Source organism: Tasmannia lanceolata, unplaced genomic scaffold (assembly GCF_043159265.1).
Source record: "Tasmannia lanceolata isolate RefF3 unplaced genomic scaffold, GAP_Taslan_0.1 ptg000029l, whole genome shotgun sequence".
In the NCBI taxonomy this organism is placed as follows: Eukaryota; Viridiplantae; Streptophyta; class Magnoliopsida; order Canellales; family Winteraceae; genus Tasmannia; species Tasmannia lanceolata.
The window spans coordinates 4,237,793-4,259,014 of NW_027518706.1; the positions used below are offsets into that span (position 1 = coordinate 4,237,793).

The following is a 21,222-nucleotide window of genomic DNA, read 5'->3' on the forward strand; positions in this document are numbered from 1 at the left end:
CCCAAGTAATGGAAAGGGGCGCATTTATCATTTGCTGATGTTTTTCATGGCCAAAACCAGGGATACTTCCGTAATTTCACTTAATTCTATTAACAAATGAAATTAAAATGCTACTGATATTGGCACTTCTCATTTTAATAATTGCACTAACTTACGTTTTCTTTTATCTTTAACCTTCCTTCTCTCAAGGTTATTACAATTCCCAAAAAGTAGGGCTGGCAACGGGGCGGGTCGGGGCCGGATGTTGGGGTCCCTTACCCCTTCCCCTTTGCGGGGAATTTCCCCCCTCCCCTTCCCCTCCCCTCTGCGGGGATGGTGGGGAATCCCCCTCCCCTCCCCGCGGGGAATATCTAATCCCCTTCCCCTCCCTGCATCCTTCGGGGACAAAATCCCCTCCCCTCCCCGCCCTAACATCACCCCCTCTTTAGTCATTGATACACTAATGCTGGGTGTCCTAATCAACTTGATGCAATTTCAATATATAAAAATGTTATAAACTAACATACTTATAGACGAAGGAGATATAAGAAGATAGCAAACCATCCCATAAGTTGGTCTATAACATACTTATAGACTATTGGTCCAAGACCACGGCGCTTTGATGATCCCAACCATCCCATAAGTTTTTAGATCAAGTGGTATCATAGCCACTTCGAGTACCCAACATTCAAACCCCATTTTGGATCATTAATTTTGGGAAATGTTATGAGCACTGCTGTATTCTGATGATCGCACTCCTGACTTTATTAAAAGTAAGGTATGGCCCGCACCATAGGATGATCCAAACGGTCCATTAGATGGTGCACACCCTAAATAGGTTGCTCCCAAAAAATCATTTCCTTAGGTTGATCCTAACCCTCCGATCTGTAGAGGTACTGAATGATCATATTCCTCTATAGATCGGAGGGTTAGGATCAACCTATGGAAATGATTTTTGGGGCACAACCTATTTAGGGTGTGCCCCATCTAATGGATGATTTGGATCAGCGTATGGTGCGGGCCATACCATACTTTTAATAATAAAATGCAATTTATTTTGGCTACCGATGTTGGCACTACGATTTTTTGATAATTGCATACACTCAGCTTGTCTTTATTATTTCAACATCTGTCAAAAGGTTATTATAGTTCCCAAAATGCTCTCAGAAGCTAATTAAAAGGAAAAGACAAGCTAAGTTTATGTTTGGGGGAATCTTGTAGCCGATCCACAGAGTTTCTAGTAGTTTTCCTAAAAAAAAAAACACTTAAAAATATACAAAAAAATGGCATTGATTAACGGGGCGGGGCGGGGACAACTCCATCCCCTTCCCCTTCCCTCCCCGCACAGGGAATTTTTAAAATCCCTTACCCCTCTCAAATCGGGGAATCCCCGCCCCAAAACGGGGCGGGGCGGGGAGGATCCCCGCTTTTTTCGGGTGAAATTGCCAGCCCTACCAAAAAGCTCTCAGGAGACAATTAAAAAGAAAGTTAGTGGAATCATCAAAACATGAGTAATCTAATGAAAGCTATTAATATATTTTATTAACTGCACAAACCCAGCTTGTCTTTTCTTTTTGAATTGACTTCTGACAGTTTTTTGGCAACTGTAATCACTCTTTTTTCTTTGATAAATAACCCTAATAACTCCTGACAGGCAGCTGTTTAAATAATAAAAGACAAGATGAATTCGTGCAATTATCAAAATACGGTTCTGCCAATATCAATTGCCATATTAAAATGCCTTAGTTTACCAGGCGTAGAATTTATTTCCTTCCCACAAAACAAAATTCGTTTCTTCAGAGCTCGACGAGTTTGAGCGCTCGAAAGGTCCAAAAAACATAATTTCTTCGTTAATTTTCATCATTTTTCCTGATTTTTCTTTCATTAATTTCAAGCGTTGTTATGTATGTAAAATTTTGCGTTTTCTCCTTGTAATTTTGATATCCGTTGTTCATTTACTCGTGGATTTCACGTCTAGATATGCATTTATTCGAACTACTTTTTCTTTTTTTCTTTTTGATTTCTTGCATTTTGATTTGATACTGCTTGAGATTTATATGATTCCTGATGTGTTTTTTACACTACTTATGAGATTAATTTGAACTTTAGTTGGTTTTATTGGATTGAGATATTGCTGTAGTATTTTGTTCAATTTAGGGTTTTATTTAGAATTCTGATAATATTCTTCTCATCTTGATAGAAGACCGTTCTATAAAAATACAAAATAAAGATGAAGAAGAAGAATAGACTGCCTCTAATGTGCTAATACCACTAAATTTTATAGAAAATAGGGAGAGCAAAATAGGAAACATAAATCAGCAGAATAGGAAAAAGAGAATATGGAAACTGTTACGTGCTTGATTGGCTGTAACTCAAATAAAGAAAAGAAAAATGATTGAATAGAGAAGGGGATGGTTGATTCGAGGCAACTGGACCTCTTAAGGGCTCAAGTCGAGAGGAACCATGACTCTCATAAACAAACTCCCCCTTGTTTGCTGTAAATTTCTCTTCTTCTCCTTATTTCATTAAATTAAAACTACTTAAATACAAGTAAAAGAGAATGCCACATCACAAACCCATCTACCCACTTACAAGACACATCACCAATAACTAACCCCATAACTCTAAAATACATACCCACTACGTAATAACTAGATACTAACCCACCCTACATACACCACTAACTTGCACATATTAAAAACCTACAACGATATGGAAATCTAGTTATGAGGGAAATCATCTCAATAAGGAAAACATATATGTAACATTCCCCTGCCCTTAATAAACTCCGGATATTTCTGCTAAAGAGAAATGGTAAAGCTCCCATGCGGCATCTTCACTCGGAAAAATCTCTCCACCGCACAAGAACCTTTGTCACTGCTCGATTATTATGATTGACTATCCATTGGTCCAGTATAGCCTGTGGTTGCTCAATTTGGCCTCTTGAAGGCTGATACAAAGATGAAGAACACTCTTCTTTTTCTTTTTTTTGGAATGATAGAAGTACACCCTTCTTACACTCAAGCAAATGATTACACGTCGATCCTAAGGTCTCTCAAATAGAATTTCAAGTTGGGGCACGAGGGAGGGAGGGAGGTATATATATATATATATATAGAGGAAAGTGTTGGTGAGCTTAAGCTCACCAAACTTATGGTGAGCTTAAGCCCCAATCACATTGGGGCCTACTTTGTTAGGATGATCCAAAGCATTCATTTGAAAGGCCCTTACATAGATGGGGTGTGTACCAAAAATCAGCTCCATAGGATCATCCTAACCCATCCATTTGTGGAGGTCAAAATGGACAGACATTATTTGTCCACAAATCTGCCCATTTTTGTCCTCCACAAATGGAGGGGTTAGGATGATCCTATGGAGCTGATTTTTGGTATACACCCTATCTATGATAGGGCCTTGCAAATGAATGGTTTGGATCACCACAGAAAATGTGGGACCCATGTGATTGGGGCGCTTAAGCTCATCATAAGTTTGGTGAGCTTAAGCTCACCAACACTTTCCTCATATATATATATATATATATATATATATATATATATATAGAGAGAGAGAGAGAGAGAGAGAGGAAATGGTTTCTGCGCTCGAGCACAGAAACAAGCGTGGGCCACATTTTTTATGGGATCCAAAGCATTCATTTGATGGGCCCTTTCATGGATAGGGTGTCCACCAAAAATCAGCTCCATTGGATCACCTTAAGGTGTCCATTTGTGGGGCAAAAAATGGACAGATATTGTGGTGATCCAATGGAGCTGATTTTGGGTAGACCCCCGATCCATGATGGGGCCTTCCAAATGAATGGTTTGGATCCCCCCCCCCCCAACCCTGTTTCTGTGCTCGAGTGCAGATAAGCTTATTTGCGCTCGAGCGCAGAAACCATTTTCACACACACACACACACACACACACACAGAGAGAGAGAGAGAGAGAGAGAGAGAGAGAGAGAGAGAGAGAGAGAGAGGAAATAGTTCCTAAGCTCGAGCGCAGCGCAGATAAGCTTATCTGCACTCGAGTGCAGGAAACATGGTGGGCCCACATTTTTTGGGTGATCCTAAGCATTCATTTGAAAGGCCCCATCATGTATGGGGTGTGTATCAAAAATCAGCTCCAGTGGATCATCTTAGGGTGTCCATTTGTGGGGTGAAAAAATGGGCAGATTTGTGGACAAACAGTATCTGTCCATTTTCTCACCCACAAATGGACGCCCTAAGATGATCTAATGGAGCTGAGTTTTGGTACACACCCCATCCATGATGGGGCCTTTCAAATGAATGCTTAGGATCACCCAAAAAATGTGGGCCCACCCTTGTTTCCTGCACTCGAGTGCAAATAAGCTATCTGAGCTCGAGCGCAGGACTGTTTACACACACACACACACACACACACACACAAGAGGCCAAACTACAAAGGCTCCCCGCGGAGCTCCGTATAAGCTGTTAGGCTCTTATTTAGTTTAAACAGGAGCTCCTTGGGATCCCACAGAGCCCCGTGGAGGTAAGTGTTTCCCAATTTGAGTTACTGTCATACTGTTTTTTGTATGGGCTTTGGAACTTTAGTTTTGACTCCTTAATTGAAATGCCATATGGGCCCAAACTTCTTTGGACACCACCATGGTCATTCACTACTCAAATTCAAGTTCATTTTGTTTAGTTTTATCCCTATTTTGTGCCTTTGACTTGGAATTCAATTGAGAAGCCATATACATTCTAAAATTGAAATACTCTGCCCTGGATTTTCAGTATTGGATATCTCTTCGGGGAGTTGCCTCGGCTTCATTTGATCTCCCGACGAATTGATTAGGCGTTGATCTTGGGTAATTCCACTTTGACCTTAACTTTGGATCTTCCTTGAAGGTGCCACTTTCCTTGGACTAAACATAGAGCACTCATATATTGAGAAACATTAGTGCAAATAATCTTTATTTGACAAATTGAGTTTGTTAATCATCAAAATGTGGGTCGCAGAGAACTTGTTGAACCCTTGGGCCAACATGCATGAAGTTAGAGTTGAATCTTTTCTTAAATTTTGTAGGTTTATTTTTGGCTCTTCACATAAGCTTCTTTGGGTCTAATTTGTCTCTTCTGTCATATTTTGATTTTTTTTGGCATTTACGCTCTGTGTTATTCAGAATCAACTGTATTTTCTTTTATCATTTTCATGGTAACCAATGAATCTAGGGCTTATTTTTTGTAGATTAGGATCATGATATATTGGTTTGATTTTTGCTGCAATTTCTGATTTTTGTCCCGTTACTAGTTCCTTTTGTTTTCTTTTGGTGTTATTTTTTTTTTTTTTGAAACCAGCTTTTCATTGGTTGTTTAGGATTTAATAGCCCTTTACACTTGGTCCAAGCTCTTTCATTATGTTATGGTTCAAATTTTCGCCATTAATTATTAAAGTGTTATGTTTGTAAGGTGATCTCCAGTTCTTGATCTGTAGAATTTTTTATGTTTTAGCTCTTGGTAAAGACATAATGTTTAATAGTTTTTGGCCTAATTTCTAGTTTGATTTGTTTATTTATGTGATTTCTGTTACATGGTTTCTGTTAATTTTCGTTGTGAATTCTACAAGGTTGATATCATTCCAAAAAAAAAAAATTTGTACAGGGTTGAGTGATGGAAACTGGTGGCAATTCTCTTCCGTCAGGTCCTGATGGAGTGAAAAGGAAATTATGCTATTTCTATGACCCTGAGGTAGGTAATTACTACTATGGTCAGGGTCACCCAATGAAACCACATCGGGTTCGAATGACCCACGCCCTTCTCGCCCAATATGGATTGCTCCAGCAAATGCAGGTCCTAAAGCCCTTTCCTGCTAGGGACAGAGACCTCAGCCGATTCCATGCTGACGATTATGTGGCCTTTTTAAGGGGCATAACTCCAGAAACACAACAAGATCAATTAAGGGCATTAAAGAGGTTCAATGTTGGAGAAGACTCCCCAGTGTTTGATGGTCTTTTCTCTTTCTGTCAGACTTATGCCGGTGGGTCAGTTGGTGGTGCTGTGAAGTTAAACCATGAGTTTTGTGATATTGCTGTCAATTGGGCTGGTGGGCTCCATCATGCTAAGAAGTGCGAAGCTTCTGGATTTTGTTACGTGAACGATATTGTGTTGGCGATTTTGGAACTTCTCAAAAAACATGAGGTTGGTTTCCTGTGCTCATGTGTTGCCACTGTTTCAATATTTGGTGAGGGAAATGTAGGGGTGCAACTTGGGTCGGGTTGGATTGGGTTGAGGCCAACCCTAGCCCAACCCGAGTTAGAATTCCCTCAACCCTAACCCAACCTGCATCTAAATCTCTCAACCCTAACCCAACCAATCTAACCTGAAATCGGGTCGGGTTGAGTTAGGGTTGAGCCCGACCCAAGTTGCACCCCTAGGGAAATGGGTATAATTTACTACGCGTTTGTAAAGATGATTTATATATCCATTAAAATAGCATGCATGTCGTCATATTCTTTTAAATTCTCTTATTTGGCTTACTCTTATTCATTTGGTTTATGTAAAATCTTTTGATTGGTTCCTGGAGGTGATGGCTGTGGTAGATGTTGAGTGTAAGAGAAACTTTTTAGAGTATATTGTATTGAGTATTGATAAAGACATGTGTAGTAGACAACAGTTAATGAGTGATGTACCACTAAAAAAAAAAAAAAAAAGTTAACGAGTGATGTATTAGATGCCCATTTGTATGCCTCTGGTCCTCAAACATTGGAAACTGCCATCTCTAAGGGGTTGTGGAGATTTAAATGAAGGCTTTGGTTATTTTCCTGTAATTCCTTTTTTGTGTACATATCTGATGGTATAATGAATGATCTCTTGTTCTCCTAATTGTCATTTCTTCTCATTGACAAGAGTGGTCGACCTCTTTGTATACAAACAATACTTCAAGGATGGGTATTGGCCTTATTAGTAGAGCTGGGCTTATGTTGTGCTACAACTACCATATGAGATTTGTTTGATGTTTTTTTTAAAAGATGTTCCAATTTTTCATGATAATTTATGTTCTCAAATCTCAATATTGAAAAGATAATAGATTTTTTATAGAGGGAAAAGCAAATAATGAAAGAGGGATACGGAGACACAATACCTATCCATTTAAAAAACTCCATGACAACTTTTAACCATAAAGATACACGATTTGGCAGGGTGTTTCTTTTATGAGCCAAAGAAGAAGAACTTCTAGTTTAATCAGGAAATACTGCAAAATAGTTTTTATGCTATTTAATCACTAATGAACAATCCCCTTCAATCCATACTTGCTAGTCTTATAACTCTTCAAGAACTTTATGCCTTTCCTAGTAGCTTTGAATTCTTCATCAATAGCGTATAAATCTCCAATAGGATTGCCATTAGTCATGATTAATGAGGTAGAAAAATCAATAATCTGCCATACTGCGTTGACTCTCTTAATTCGCCTTGGATGATTTCACTACTTCCACCAAATTTTAGCTTCATTCATCTTACTCAGTTCCCCTTGGAATCCCTACAGGCCCCAAAGGATCATGAATCGATAGATTTGAAGTTATACCTTTGAAACATTCCAACTTTAAAGGCCTCTCTGATACTTCAAATGAACGAGTTAATGCACCTTCAAAACATTATTCTTGAAAAACTTGTGCATAATCCAAATGAACAAAGAGAGAGGTAGAAGAAGAGAAGTTAGAATAAGTTCTTGCACACAAAAATGAAGAAGTGTTCAAGTCAAACCTCACGACTTGTCTCTTATCTCTTTTTATAAACTTGACTTGAACAAATCAGAATTGTGTCCTTATGTATTGCATTTTTTTAAAAATTTTCATCAAAACCGACACGAAACTACCGAAATGTTTTCGTTTTCCACCGAAAAGGCACACCGAAACGAAAACCATAAGTATATTAGTGGTATACTATATCAGTATGCATTACATAATTATATATATACATATATATATATATATATATATATATATATATATATATGAATTGCATGTGAGATGTGGTATATTTATTATGTATAACTATTTATATGAATTACATGTGAAATTTGGTGTGTAGTTCAAGTCAAATCACAATTGTGCCCTTATGTATTGCATGTTTTTAAATTTTCATCAAAACCAACATGAAACTACCAAAATGTTTTCATTTCTATCTCCACCGAAACTCACTGAAATCAAAACCGTACGTATATTAGTGGTATACTATGTCAGTATGCATTATATGTGTGTGTGTCTTAGAAGCAGGAATCTTCTCTTGGGGTGCCGCTCCTGAGTCGGAACATCGATTTGGCGCTCCTTAGGAAGGAGCTTCCAGGGAGCACGATCCCGAAGATATGGAAACCGCTCCCAACAAGCTTCTATTACTCCGTTAGTAACCCTCTCACCAACTTACTTGCATCAAACTCCTCCAATTGTTTAAAGTACTTCATTGGAGCAAGCACAAAGGCAAATCTTTAGAACGCATGAGGAAATAGGGCATGAAAATGAAGAAGGTTAGAAATTACTACTTTTTTTATGACATAGGGTATCCCCACCCCATTTTTAGGGTGGGACTAATTCCTATGGATGCACGCAATCACCCGTAAACCACATGCATCTGGTAACTCTGAGGGGACTCCAATGTAGACTTGTGGATCCAATGTAGGCCTTTGGATGCCCCGGTGAGAAGAGGCGACTCGTGCCAAATTGATGGCGTAAAAAGAGGTAGGGGGCAGACCGAAAACAACTTGGGTAGAAACAATGAGGAAAGACTTGATAGCTAGGAACATAACAGAGAACATGACCTTGGATAGGATAGAATGGAAGAAAATGATCCACGTAGAAGAACCCGACTAGAACCAGTATTAGAGCCGGGTAGATTCCTTTTACCTTCTTCATGAATTTTTTCTAAAGGATTCATTTAGCCGACCCCAACTAGTTTGGGACAAAGGCTTTGTTGAGTTGAGTTGAATTTTGAAAGACATGTGATGAAAATATTACATCAACGCGACACTTCTAGACCCCCACGTGCCCACGCCCCCGCACCCGCTTCGTGCTTCTATCGTGGGTGGGTGCGAATTGCGTGTGAAATGTGGTATATTTATTATGTATAAATATTTATAGGTGTGTAGTTCATGTCAAATCTCATGTCTTATCTCTTGATTCTCTTCTCTCCTTTTATAAACTTGACTTGAAACAAATCAGAATTGTGCCTTTGTGTGCGTGCGTGCGTGCGAAATGTGGTATATTTATTATGTATAAATATTTATAGGTGTGTAGTTCAAGTCAAATCTCACGGCTTTTCTCTTGATTCTCCTCTCTTTTTATAAACTTGACTTAAAACAAATCAGAATTGTGCCCTTATGTATTGCATGTTTTTTAAATTTTCATCAAAACTGACACGAAACTACCGGAATGTTTTTGTTTCTATCTCCACCAAAACCAAAACCGTATTTATATTTGTGGTATATCAGTATGCATTACATAATTATATTTATATGAATTGCATGTGAAATATTGTATATTTATTATGTATAAATATTTATATGAATTACATGTGAAATGTGATATGTACTAAATTATCAAACATGCGTGACAGTGCATGCTACTAGATGTTCGATGCTGTTAAATCATTATGGGCAAGTTTTTTTTATTGCTATGATAATTTTGAGCGTGTATTTGTGCTTATTCCAGCACTTCCTGAAGTTTCATCTTGGATGTCCAACATTTGCATATGTTTACATGCATTTCTATGATTTTGCAAGATTTTAACCAAAATTTCCATCCAAAACTATGTTTCCATTTCCATTACGATTGACACGCATACCAAAATAGAAACCTGAAACCTTGGTGTATTAGTAGGACATGAAATCATTTTTCTATCAAGTTTTATCCAACTAACTATTTTCATAGTTTTAAATTTCCAGTGAAACTGATATGAAATGACTGAAATGTTTCCGTTTCCATCCCTACTGAAACCGAAATGCATAGCGAAATGAAAACTGTAAGTGTATTAGTATTATACTATGCTGATATATCATATTTATATGAATTGCATGAGAAATGTGGTGTATGCATTATGGATAAATATTTATATGAATTATATGTGAAATGTGCTATGTATTTAATTATCAAACATCCACGACAGCGCATGTCAGTTGGTGTTTGATGTTAAACAATGGGTAATTTTTTTGTTGTTTATGTGATGATTTTTGAATGTGCATCTGTGCTTATTCTACCACTTCTTGAAATTTCATCATAAATATCCATCATTTGCATATATTTCCATATGTTACCTGTAATTTTTCAGGATTTCCACCAAAATATCCTTCCGAAAATGACATATTTCTATTTCCATCACGAACGAAACGCATACAGAAATCGTAACCTGAAACCTTGACTATTGCATCCGTACAAGGTGATTAAGTCTCTTCCATACATCTTGTATGCACTCTGTAACGGTGTATATAAGTCGCCTATGTTCCACAAATATATCTGGTTAAAATTCTGGAATCTTGTTATTTCCTTGTCAACCACATAGTTAACAAGAAAAGAATTTTTCAGAGGCTTTTAAATCTCTTATTGCATGTTGGACATTATCAGCATTTCCAAAATTCTGCAATATAGATGCTATGAAGTGGATATCCTTGTTAAAGAGGGTGTAGCTAGAAGCCTAAAATCACATTTGTTGTTAGGAGGTAGGGCTTGGCAATTTCTCTTTGGTAACAATTATTTGTTTTAATTCCACTTGGCCAGGATCCTAGTCCTTAATGCTTTTTCCACATTTTAATATAGAAAGTTATTGAATAGAAAAATGAAAACAATGAGAACTGTTGCAAGTGATGTTGTGTGCAAGGTGCAAACTTCGACCATACTTGAGTGAAAATGATATCCTAGACTGGAAACCTGATTCTTAGGAACCAACTTGGCGGTTGATTTAGAATTCTTTCCTCACTGTTTGAGAAATATTTTTCTTAACATTTGAACCATCTTTGCTTTTCTTGAAGCAATCATCATCTAAATGAGTGAAACTCACTCTAGGGGGTGTTTCATTCACAATCTTATATTCTCCCAGCCCTTTGTTATCAGAGCATATTATTACTTGATGGTTTCAATCGCGTACCATCCTTTGCATGTGTTTATGTGTTGTTTCCTTATGTTTCCAAAGTCATTGCATGCCTTCCTCATTTGCGTATTTGTTGGATAGATATTTCTTGCTTTGGCCTCCATTTATATTTCCTGCTTTTCTTTTTACAATCGTAATTTTGATAATAAATCAAAATACTTTTAACGACTTTGCAAAAATATTAGAATAAAAAAAGCTTCAATATAGATACTATTGCCCAATCAACCATATTCTAGCATTCTCTTTTCTGTACATTTCATATACTTGCTTTCTTTTATAGTATTCAAATTGGATCATAAATGTTATTCTACTTGATTCAGCTTAAATCATGAGGCTTCGTCTGTTTATTCGATTTTACAAAAGTGCCCATGTTTTTTTAGCATAGTATGTTTAAATATGTACCCAATAGTTATATTATATTACCATTTTTGTATTTTGCTCAGATGTTTCTTCATGGTCATGTGGCAGCGTGTACTCTATGTGGACATTGATATTCACCACGGAGATGGCGTAGAAGAGGCTTTCTACACCACTGACAGGGTCATGACTGTGTCATTCCATAAGTTTGGAGATTATTTTCCTGGTACAGGTGACATACGTGACATTGGACATGCCAAGGGAAAATATTACTCTCTGAATGTCCCCCTCGATGATGGAATTGATGATGAGAGTTACCAGTCTTTATTCAAACCTATCATTGAGAAAGTAATGGAAGTTTTCCGGCCTGGTGCCGTTGTCCTCCAGTGTGGGGCTGACTCCTTATCTGGGGACAGGTTGGGTTGTTTCAACCTCTCCATCAAAGGCCATGCTGAGTGTGTAAGATATATGAGATCATTCAATGTGCCATTGTTGCTGCTGGGTGGTGGTGGTTATACCATTAGGAATGTTGCTCGTTGTTGGTGCTATGAGGTACTGTATTCTATGTCACAAATAACCTTCTTGGGAATTTCTCGGCAAGGGAAAATCTCGGGATATATTAAGTTTTTTTTTTTTTTTTCAGGTTTATATCGGGAAAAACGATAAAATAAAAATAATTAAAAAATATATAAAAATTTAACAAAAATTACAAGATAAAAATGTCATAAAATATCAGGATAAGATATTATTGTGATATTTTATGATAAAAATGAAAATATTGCTATATCTTTAAATTCTCGGGATTATTTCGGGATTTTGTCGTTTTAACAAAATGTCGTGATAAAAACACGATATTTTGAAAATATTGGAGATATTTGTGGCGTAGACTTTACTTAAACTAAAGTTTCCTTTTTTATGAAATAATCTAATTACCCTTAATACTTGTAGTGCAATTACTATGATTCTAACTTTGTGAGATGCAGACATCTCTTTTTCCAAAACTGTCCCCTTAAATTTTCTTGGCTTCCCCGAGTTCATTATCAGATCTCAATTAGATTTTGGGGCCGTTGATCTGGTGGGCTACTGTCTGTACAGGAAAGGGATCAACATGGTGCCAGGCTGCCAGCCAGATGATCATAACCAGGTCTGGAAATGGCAACAGTCAACATTTAACGGGAAAGAAATTCATCTTTTTGAACAGTGTAGAAAACACTTAATATGAAAGACTTGTGCTCTACTTTGTATTTTTGTTCAAAAGTTCAAAATAAACTTGCAATCTTGACTTCTTATCAGACGAGATACTACTTTTTTATTTAATTTACATACTGGATTACGATACTCTTCTTACATACAATTAAAATGTTAGATTGTTAAATGTCATACCTGTATAATTTAGTGGCTTCATCATGTGAATACATTGCCTACTCGAAAAAAATTTAGATACCTTTTGTCCTATCACTTATAATGTTTAAGGATGAATTTAAAGTATGAACATCCCATTTTGAGGCTTATCTGATGACTTCTTGCTCATCACTTGGATAGGCCATGTAGTCACGTGGCTATAAATAAGAAAAAGTTTGAATAGCAGATCTTAACAAATTTATGTTTGTTTTCATTGAAACATGATATAGATTTGTTAGTGATCCTGTTAGTGTACTTGACATGTTTTTTTGGTATTCTTTTGCATTTTGAATTACTTGCAATTATTACATTCAAACACATATTAAATATTACCATCTTTTTTTTTTCTTACAGACAGGAGTTGCACTTGGCGTAGAAGTTGATGACAAGATGCCACATAATGAATATTATGAATATTTTGGTCCGGACTATACTCTTCATGTTGCTCCAAGTAACATGGAGAATAAAAACTCGCGCCAGTTATTGGAAGATATACGAGCAAAGCTGCTTGATAATCTTTCAAAGCTCCAACATGCACCTAGCGTCCCATTTCAGGAACGGCCTCCTGATACTGAGCTTCCAGAGGTATGATGCTGCATCTGATTTTTTTTTTCTTTTTTCTTTTGAACATTACATCTGGTATTGTTACTTTTCTTTTCGGAATTACACTGTATCTATTATTAATTCGTTATAAAGGATTTTGCATCTCATAATTTATTCCTTTCATCTATGGCATTAAGTTTGCTTACTGTTAACAGTGAAGTACCCCTTCAAAATTTGATAAGTATAAAGTTGGTTTGGCAAAAATTTGGTGGGTCAATTGCTCAAATATTCAGGTATTTATCTGAAAATTCAGAAAATTTGAAAATATGAAATAAAGAAATATAGGACACAACTTTTGTAATATTATCTTTAAGCAATAATTGTAGCACATGGTTGCAAGTTAATAGATATGGATATAAGGAGGAATGATAGACTGAAGGGCGCCCTTGCAAAAAACCAGTTACAAGGGCTCCCTCATTGTTCCATAGCCAGAAAGTGCATATATCAGGGGACTAAAAAAATAGGGATATGACATTAACAACTGTAATCATAACTGATTTTGCTTGCTATGGAACAATGAGGGCGCCCTTGTAACTGGTTTTTGCAGGGGTGCCCTTCAGTCTATCATTGCTCGGATATAAGTATATTAAATTATAGAGCAATAATCAGGCACTTGATATGCATGAACCCATCGGTGTCTGAATTCTCAATGTAGAATATTCATGAGGTGAACTGATAAAACCCAAAATCGATGCAACCCCATCTCCAAATGAGAAAATTGATGAAGATCAGAGAACTTATATCCAATGGAGACCTCAATCAACCCCAAGTCTCAGTGAAAGAGAAAATGAAATACTTGAAGCTCATAGACAATGACATCAACTCTTCTCTTTCGGGGAGCAGGTCAGCATGTAAAAAAAAGAAGCCGCCCAAGAAAAAGTCCAAAGCTCTCATCAAGTATAGGATTGACGATGAAGAGGATGTTTTTGATCTTCTAAATTCAAGAATTCATTATCTGAATACCTCCTTCGACGAATACCACCTTTCAGACTCAGATACTGCTCATCTTGGTGAAAAACCCAATTCTGAGGAAACCATTACCACCTCGATCCTTGATGAGACTGGTTTTCCCCGTTTGGTGCTACAAACCTCTCCAAAGACTTCCATTCTTTCACCTGATAGTGCTAAAAGGGATTTAGCATTGAGTGCTGCTGATAATGGTGCAGAGTTTCAGATAGGATTCTCTCAAATATTGAGGAAAAACTTCCCTTTAACCTGGTCATCCTTTGAATCACCGTTATTGAGCCCAGGAAGCGCCCCTGTCTCATTAAATGCTTCTGAAATTTCTCTTCCTTTTAGCCAATTGTCTCCCCTGACAAATCAGCATGCATTAAAGGCATCGTCCTTGTTTTCTATTGCCCAGGGAGACCTCTCTCTCCAAAATCAACTCCCTTCTTTAAAAAGCACTCTTTGTCTGATATGAAGTCTCAATCGTAGCTCACCAGACCCTGTTAGCATTCCCCTGAAATCTGCAGAACAGCTGAATTCTGACAGATCTATTGTGCTGTCATCCAAGACCGTCCTTTCGATGACTCAGCTACAGAGTCTTCCCGCCCTTGTGATTTTAAAATCAAATCTTTTGACCCAAAGAAGAGGGAAGGACATCAGACAGGCCCACCATTTGTCACCTTGGATATCGAAGGTTGTTTCCCTGAAAAATCTAGGAGTTCACCCATTGCCTGCACAGATTCAAATGAAAAAAACAGACACAATTGTCTCCCTCTTGCTGTGGATCCATCAAAGACCTTTGAGAGTCCATCCCCATCTAGGGCCCCCCTCTCTTCCTCTGCTGATCGAGGAAATGGATCCTCTTCCCCTCAGCTTTCAAATCTTCCCACCTCTTCCCCTCCCCTCAACTTCCCAGCGCAAGATCTTACCCATGGGAAATGGAGAGAGCTTATTTGGCCAGAGTCCTTCCAAATCTGTAGAGACCTCACTCCCCTTCTTCCCCCCTGTTACTTCTGAAGATGGAGTTCAAAAGGCTGCTTTCAGGGAAGGAGACTTCAATGAAGCTAAAGCCAAATGGGATAACTGCCTCCTTGGGTATTTCTTGGGACGCAGGCCATATTACATAGCTCTAAAGAATCATCTCTCAAGAATATGGCAATTAAAAGGAGATTTCGAACTCATTGCCCTCTCTAACAGTTTCTACCTATTCAAATTCAACTTGGAGGAGGATTGCACAAAAGTCGGAAACTTCCACAACATATGGAGGGAGAGCTCGATATTGCAAAAATGGTCCCCGGGATGCGCCCTTGAGAAACTGAAGCTTTCTTCTATTCCAATCGGGATAAAACTCCCGGCTCTGCATCTCAAATACTGGACTCCTACTGGATTGGGTAAATTAGCTAGCATCATTGGCAAACCATTATATATGGATACACAAACAGCGGAGGCCTCAAGGCTAAAATATGCCAGAATCTGTGTTGAAGTGTCTGCCGCCTTGCCTCTCCCAGATGTCATCCATTTCCAGACCCCCACAGGAGATGAAACTCAGATAGTTGAGTACGAGTGGAAGCCCAATCCTTGCAACCATTGCCAAGATTTCACCCATTCTACTGATAAGTGCCCTCAGAGTTGCCCTCAGGCTAGTCAGATCATAAAGCAACAATGGGTTGTTAAGAAACCTAGCATTGTTCCTGATGAGGTGGTTACCAATGTTCCAAATCAAAGCACGGCACATCCTCAAATCTCTAAGGATGCTGATTACGTTCAGAAGAAGCCCCAAATAGTCAGCAGAGTTCCTTCTAAACAGAAGGAAAACGAAGTCAGATCACCTGCTTCCCAAATTAGGATCCACAATAACAAATTTTCAGCTCTTCAAGATTCGGATCACATCCCCTCCAACATCGAAGATTTCTCTCAAGCTCTTGAGACTCACTCATCCGAGAGGTCCGAGAACCCTGGCATGAACTCTGATCAAGGAGCTTCGCAATTAGTTCAAAAAAGAAAGACAAAGTCTCCCTCCCTTCTCTTCTTAGCATCTACTTCTTGCAGGCTCCCCTTCATACCCAAGCAATCATAGGATCTTTCTATGGTCTCTTGGGTCTGTTGGGTTCTGATCTCTTGTTTTAATGGGCTTGGCCCTTTTGCTGTTGTTTGTTGTTATTTTTTGTTGTTGGTTTTCCTCTTGGTGCAGGCCTTTTGTTTAGTTTGGCTCCTGTTCCATGGAGCATCTTTACTTTTGTTTGTTTCCCCTTCATATGTGATAGGGGGTGTTCTCTGCTTTCTTCTGCTGTATCTTTCTTGTTTCTTCAATATATCTGGTAGGGGTCTGCCTAACCCCAGCTTACCCATCAAAAAAAAAAAACTTTATCTTATATTATCGGTTGTTTAGGCTTAAACGGTTATTCTTATTGGACGATCACAACCCACTCCAATCAGTGCCCTTGGAATGGACGGTCAAAACTAGTCCTCTTAAATTTGGTAGATAGTTATTTTAACAAATCGGTTTATTAGGTTGGTTTTGTAGAGCATAGTACATAACTACATACTATACATTTATACTCAATTTAAATTAAGCGCCAGATAAGATAGCCTTTTAGTGTGAATTTACTGATGAGAGATTTTAGGGAGGGAGTTTGATTTTTTTATTTAGGCTTTCATTAATTGGGCAAACCCAGCTGTTTTTATTGTAAATATATCCAATTTAGGCTATGATTCTTTGAATAATTCACGAAAATTTGAAAAGATCAAGAATGTTTGAAAATTCTTTTGGTCTTATGGTCTTTTTTTTTAAAAGATCTTGTTGAGAAAATTAATCAATAACTTGCATTTTTGCCCAATTTTGCCACCATGAGATCACAGTTGTTTCTCGTGCTTTCTCTGGGGATAGATTAGTATTTACACAAGATAGAAGCACTGTTTATCATCCCTTTTGGAAGTGAAAAGTTATTGTTTTTTACAGCGTTGTAAAACAGGGTAAAATAAACACATTTTGTGGCAGTTTATTAGATGGCTCGAGTTCTTTCACCCAATGGGGAAAATCATGATGCAGGTTGCATTTGGAAAATCGATTGTGATCGTCTTCATAAATTTTATACGTGTGATGCTACCGACCATATAGATGATTTTATTTATAACAATCACTCCTACAAACTATCACATTTTGACTGTATGTTCCATGCTTTCTGACACAAGGGAATGCCATTTTGTTATTGAAAAAGAAAAGGAATAGCAAGTTATATTAATCTATGGCATCTAACTAGAGAAGCTTTTAACACAAGGGAGTGTGGATATCATTTTCTCATTTATTCAAAGTCTTAATAATGTATCTGTTAAAACCAGTCTCCTATTTTTTTACGAGTAATGTTTTTGTGCGATAGTTGCTAGAATGATAAAACCCAGCTGTTTAATTTATTGAATATCCAGGCGGATGATGATCAAGAGGATGGAGATGAGAGATGGGATCCTAATTCTGACATGGAAATTGATAATCCTAAGCAATCAGATGATGCATTGCGGTACTTCTTTTTTCTCTTCTTTTTCTTTCACAATTTTCACTTATTCAACAGGCCGTTGATTATCACATCTGGTTACACTACAGTAAGCGTATATTGAGCAACATCCAGGAGATAAGAATGCAGAAACAGATTATCGAATCTATGGTCAAAGATCAGGTAAATTTTGGTACTTTCTGTTTTTACACATCCAATTAAGCCAACTCACTAATATTTCTTAGTCCAAGTTTTATCTTACGAAGTAGAAGTTTTTGTCTGTTGTTTGGTTTCCATTCTTCTGTTTCCTGGACTTTTAAATTTTGCTGTTTGGTTGAAAAATCTATAGAAATTATTTTTTTAACAATTTTTTCTTTTGGTAACCAGTTATGGTGCTAATTAGGCTACGGATACTAGCTGGATTGGGTTTTTTATTTCGTTGGAACTTGGAAAATCTTTTGAGGGATTTTTGATAAAAAATCATTCTGTCAAATGGTGAAAACCTCATTTCCAAGGACTTCAGAGATTTTGTTTCCTTTCATCTAAATGCATTTGTATTGAAATTGAGGGCACTTTATCGAAAGGTGTGCACCCTGATATTAGGTTTGAGAATGGCATATGTTAATGTTTGAAACGGACAGACAGTATCTCAGCTATACCTTGGTTGATTGTTGATGGTATAACTTGGTTTAGATGATACCCACACGCCATTTACAGTTTTTCTATCTTTTCATTGCTGATTCTATACTTCTCAGGTTAGAGTTCGGACCAGGCATACTATTTTTAATGAAGGTTCCATTTCGACAAAAGACCCACACCCAGGTTCCATAGCTTTGGGTCCTCTATCCCGATCATGATATTCCTACCCCCATAGTTAAAGGAAATGCCCTCCCCTTTTGGGCTGTTTGTGGCCCTTGTGGGTGAGGAGGGATTCGAAACTAAGCACTAAGCAAAGAATCTTATGCATTAACTATTTGAAAATGCTTAACTAAATTAGTTAATTCAATAATACGAAAGTACTATGCATTTACTATTTGAAAATGCTTCACTTAATTATTGAATTCAATAATACATACTTGTTGAGCGTAGTATGTGATCTCCAAATTTCCTTGCATTGGTAGTATGGAATTGAGGCCTACATTGTTTAGTAAGTATCCAAGGTGAAGGAGTTGATTTGAGGTTTCTTCCATAAGGGATGATGAGAACTGTATTTGTGTGAACATAGTTACTGACTATATATTCTAGAGTAATTCAATACGAAAATTATTTGGAAATTTGCGAATAGCTTATATGAGCTAGAGCTCACAAACATAGGGGGCCCATATTGTTTGGATGATCCAAAGCATTCATTTGATAGGTCCTCATATAGATAGGGTGTGCCCAAAAAATCAGCTTCATAGGATCATCCTAACCCTTCCATTTGTGGAGGTTAAAAATGGACGTTATCACGCCCATTCTTTTGGAAAGTATTGGCATGTGCCAATTTAAAGATGGTAACGTTCTTTATTTGTTATGGTAAAAAGGCAACATGCCTTCACGGTTTTGGATGGGTTGGATTCTTTCCAAACATAATGGCTAAATATGGAACAAAGCACGATAATTAAGGTACTAGACTTTGATAATTAAATCGAAGAGCAAGGTTATTCAATTATTTCTTTCTGGCCTCTGGTGGAATCCAACACATTTAAACAATAAGGTTGTGTTGGGTAACCATTCTCCAGAGCAATTCCGTGCTTCTACAACTCCAGAGAATGGAAAGGAGTAGAGAAAGTTGTTTGGTAAATATATGTGACCTTAAATTTTGTTACTCGAGTGCATTGTTGCGGAATTTTGTGAAGGTCACTCTGGAATGAATGGAATCATGTAGAGAATGGTTGCCAAATGCGGCGCAAATTTCTTGACCAAATATACAAACTCCAAACGTAAAATATGAACATAATCCTTACAATAATAATTGGGTAGCTTATTGGCTACCATTTTCAAAAAAAATAAAATTGGGTAGCTTTATTTGTTGGGTAAGCCTATTTTCCGACCTGAGTGCAATCGAATTCTGTTATTTTGACTCTATTTCTTCTTCCTCTAGGAACATCAGAATGGAGTTGCAGAGCCTGTCAATATCATGGACATAGTAGCAGAGGAGATCTCATGCCCAAAGGTGAAGCTCAACACACACCTATCTGATATTGGGTAGCTTTAAATTTTTATACATTTTTTTAAATAATTTTATTTTTATTGTTTTTCCCAATGTAAACCCGAAAAAAAAAAAATATCCAGAGACTTTCCCTCGCCGAGAAATTCCCGAGAACATTTCTCGAGAACGATATTTGTGACATAGTGCGCCTGCACACACAAACACAAATGCTAACTTTCTCTTCATGCTTTCAGGCATTAGATGTGGGTTTGATGTCAATTGATGAACAGAGCAGCATAAAACTCGAACAAGACAACTCAAACAAGCCGTCCGATCAATAATCTAAATCTTGAGATGCGTCTCATGCCGACACCTTATTGACTTTTCAATTTTCATCAATCTGTAAATTTTATTGGCTGTTTTGGCAGTATAGCCTTTTATATTTTCGTTTCTTTTCGCCTTCATATCCATCATTTAACAGTAGAAACAAAAGCATCTTTTTTCCTAAAATTGCTGCCATTTTGAAAATGAGAAGCAGAAAAGTTACTGTAACAATGAATGGGCAGAGTTGCTTATTTTGGGCTTTCTCCCATATCAATGCTTGTAAACACTGTTGTATTTACCATTTGATATAGATGAAATTCAAGATTAGATAGCTCTGCTAGTTTTTTTTTTTTCCAGGGAAAATTTCATGCACTTTGCCAATTGAGAAAGGGATTGCACAGAGTGAACCACTCATTTTCTTCTTTATATTTGTTGACTCTAGGTGATAAATGGTATGGAATCCTGGCCGTTCAACTATCAGTTTGATTATGATCTTACCATTGGATAAAATGCTGTAAAAATCAATGACGAATATCATGGTGATCCGTGCCTGTCCAGATTAATTTCAAGTTTCTTATTGTTGTAATCGGACAGGATCCAGATTCAGGCTATGAATTCTAAAGTTTCTTATATAAACTTTAGAATTGTCATTAGTGGTAAATTAGTTGTGTATTTGGAATCCCACTTTTAAAAACAAGATTTCTAGTAAATCAAAGAATGATTCTAGTAAATCTATGTTGGTAATACCTGGGGGAAGGTTTGGTATGATTTTAATTACTTGAGAATGAGAATTGGATTAGCTTTTTATATTTTCGGATTTTCGACCTACTAACATGTACCGAGCACACGTGCATTTCAATTAAATGCCCTGAAAACTGTTCAGTGATTAGGCAAGTAGG

At 37.3% G+C, this 21,222-nt stretch overlaps 1 protein-coding gene across 2 annotated transcripts; it reads left to right on the top strand.

The window, feature by feature from the left end:
• Positions 1 to 1,740: 1,740 nt before the first annotated feature.
• On the top strand, positions 1,741 to 20,654 carry LOC143859223 (histone deacetylase 19-like). Of its 2 annotated transcripts, XM_077369918.1 has the most exons (9): positions 1,754 to 1,806; positions 4,733 to 4,806; positions 5,600 to 6,136; positions 11,540 to 11,980; positions 13,184 to 13,414; positions 17,804 to 17,895; positions 17,979 to 18,051; positions 19,952 to 20,023; positions 20,254 to 20,654. In XM_077369918.1, the coding sequence occupies exons 3-9, from the start codon at positions 5,609 to 5,611 to the stop codon at positions 20,338 to 20,340; spliced, it is 1,524 nt and encodes a 507-aa protein (XP_077226033.1). In that variant the 5' UTR covers positions 1,754 to 1,806; positions 4,733 to 4,806; positions 5,600 to 5,608; the 3' UTR covers positions 20,341 to 20,654. The 2 variants fall into 2 exon arrangements, with proteins under 2 accessions (XP_077226032.1, XP_077226033.1); XM_077369917.1 differs by lacking the exon at positions 4,733 to 4,806 and having other exon boundaries at positions 1,741 to 1,806.
• Positions 20,655 to 21,222: the final 568 nt, after the last annotated feature.

Coding starts and splice junctions, on each gene's coding strand:
- LOC143859223 (XM_077369917.1), top strand. CDS start 5,609: ATGGAAACTGGTGGCAATTCTCTTCCGTCAGGTCCTGATGGAGTGAAA. Junction 6,137..11,539: donor AACTTCTCAAAAAACATGAG/GTTGGTTTCCTG, acceptor GTCATGTGGCAG/CGTGTACTCTATGTGGACAT. Junction 13,415..17,803: donor CTGATACTGAGCTTCCAGAG/GTATGATGCTGC, acceptor TTGAATATCCAG/GCGGATGATGATCAAGAGGA.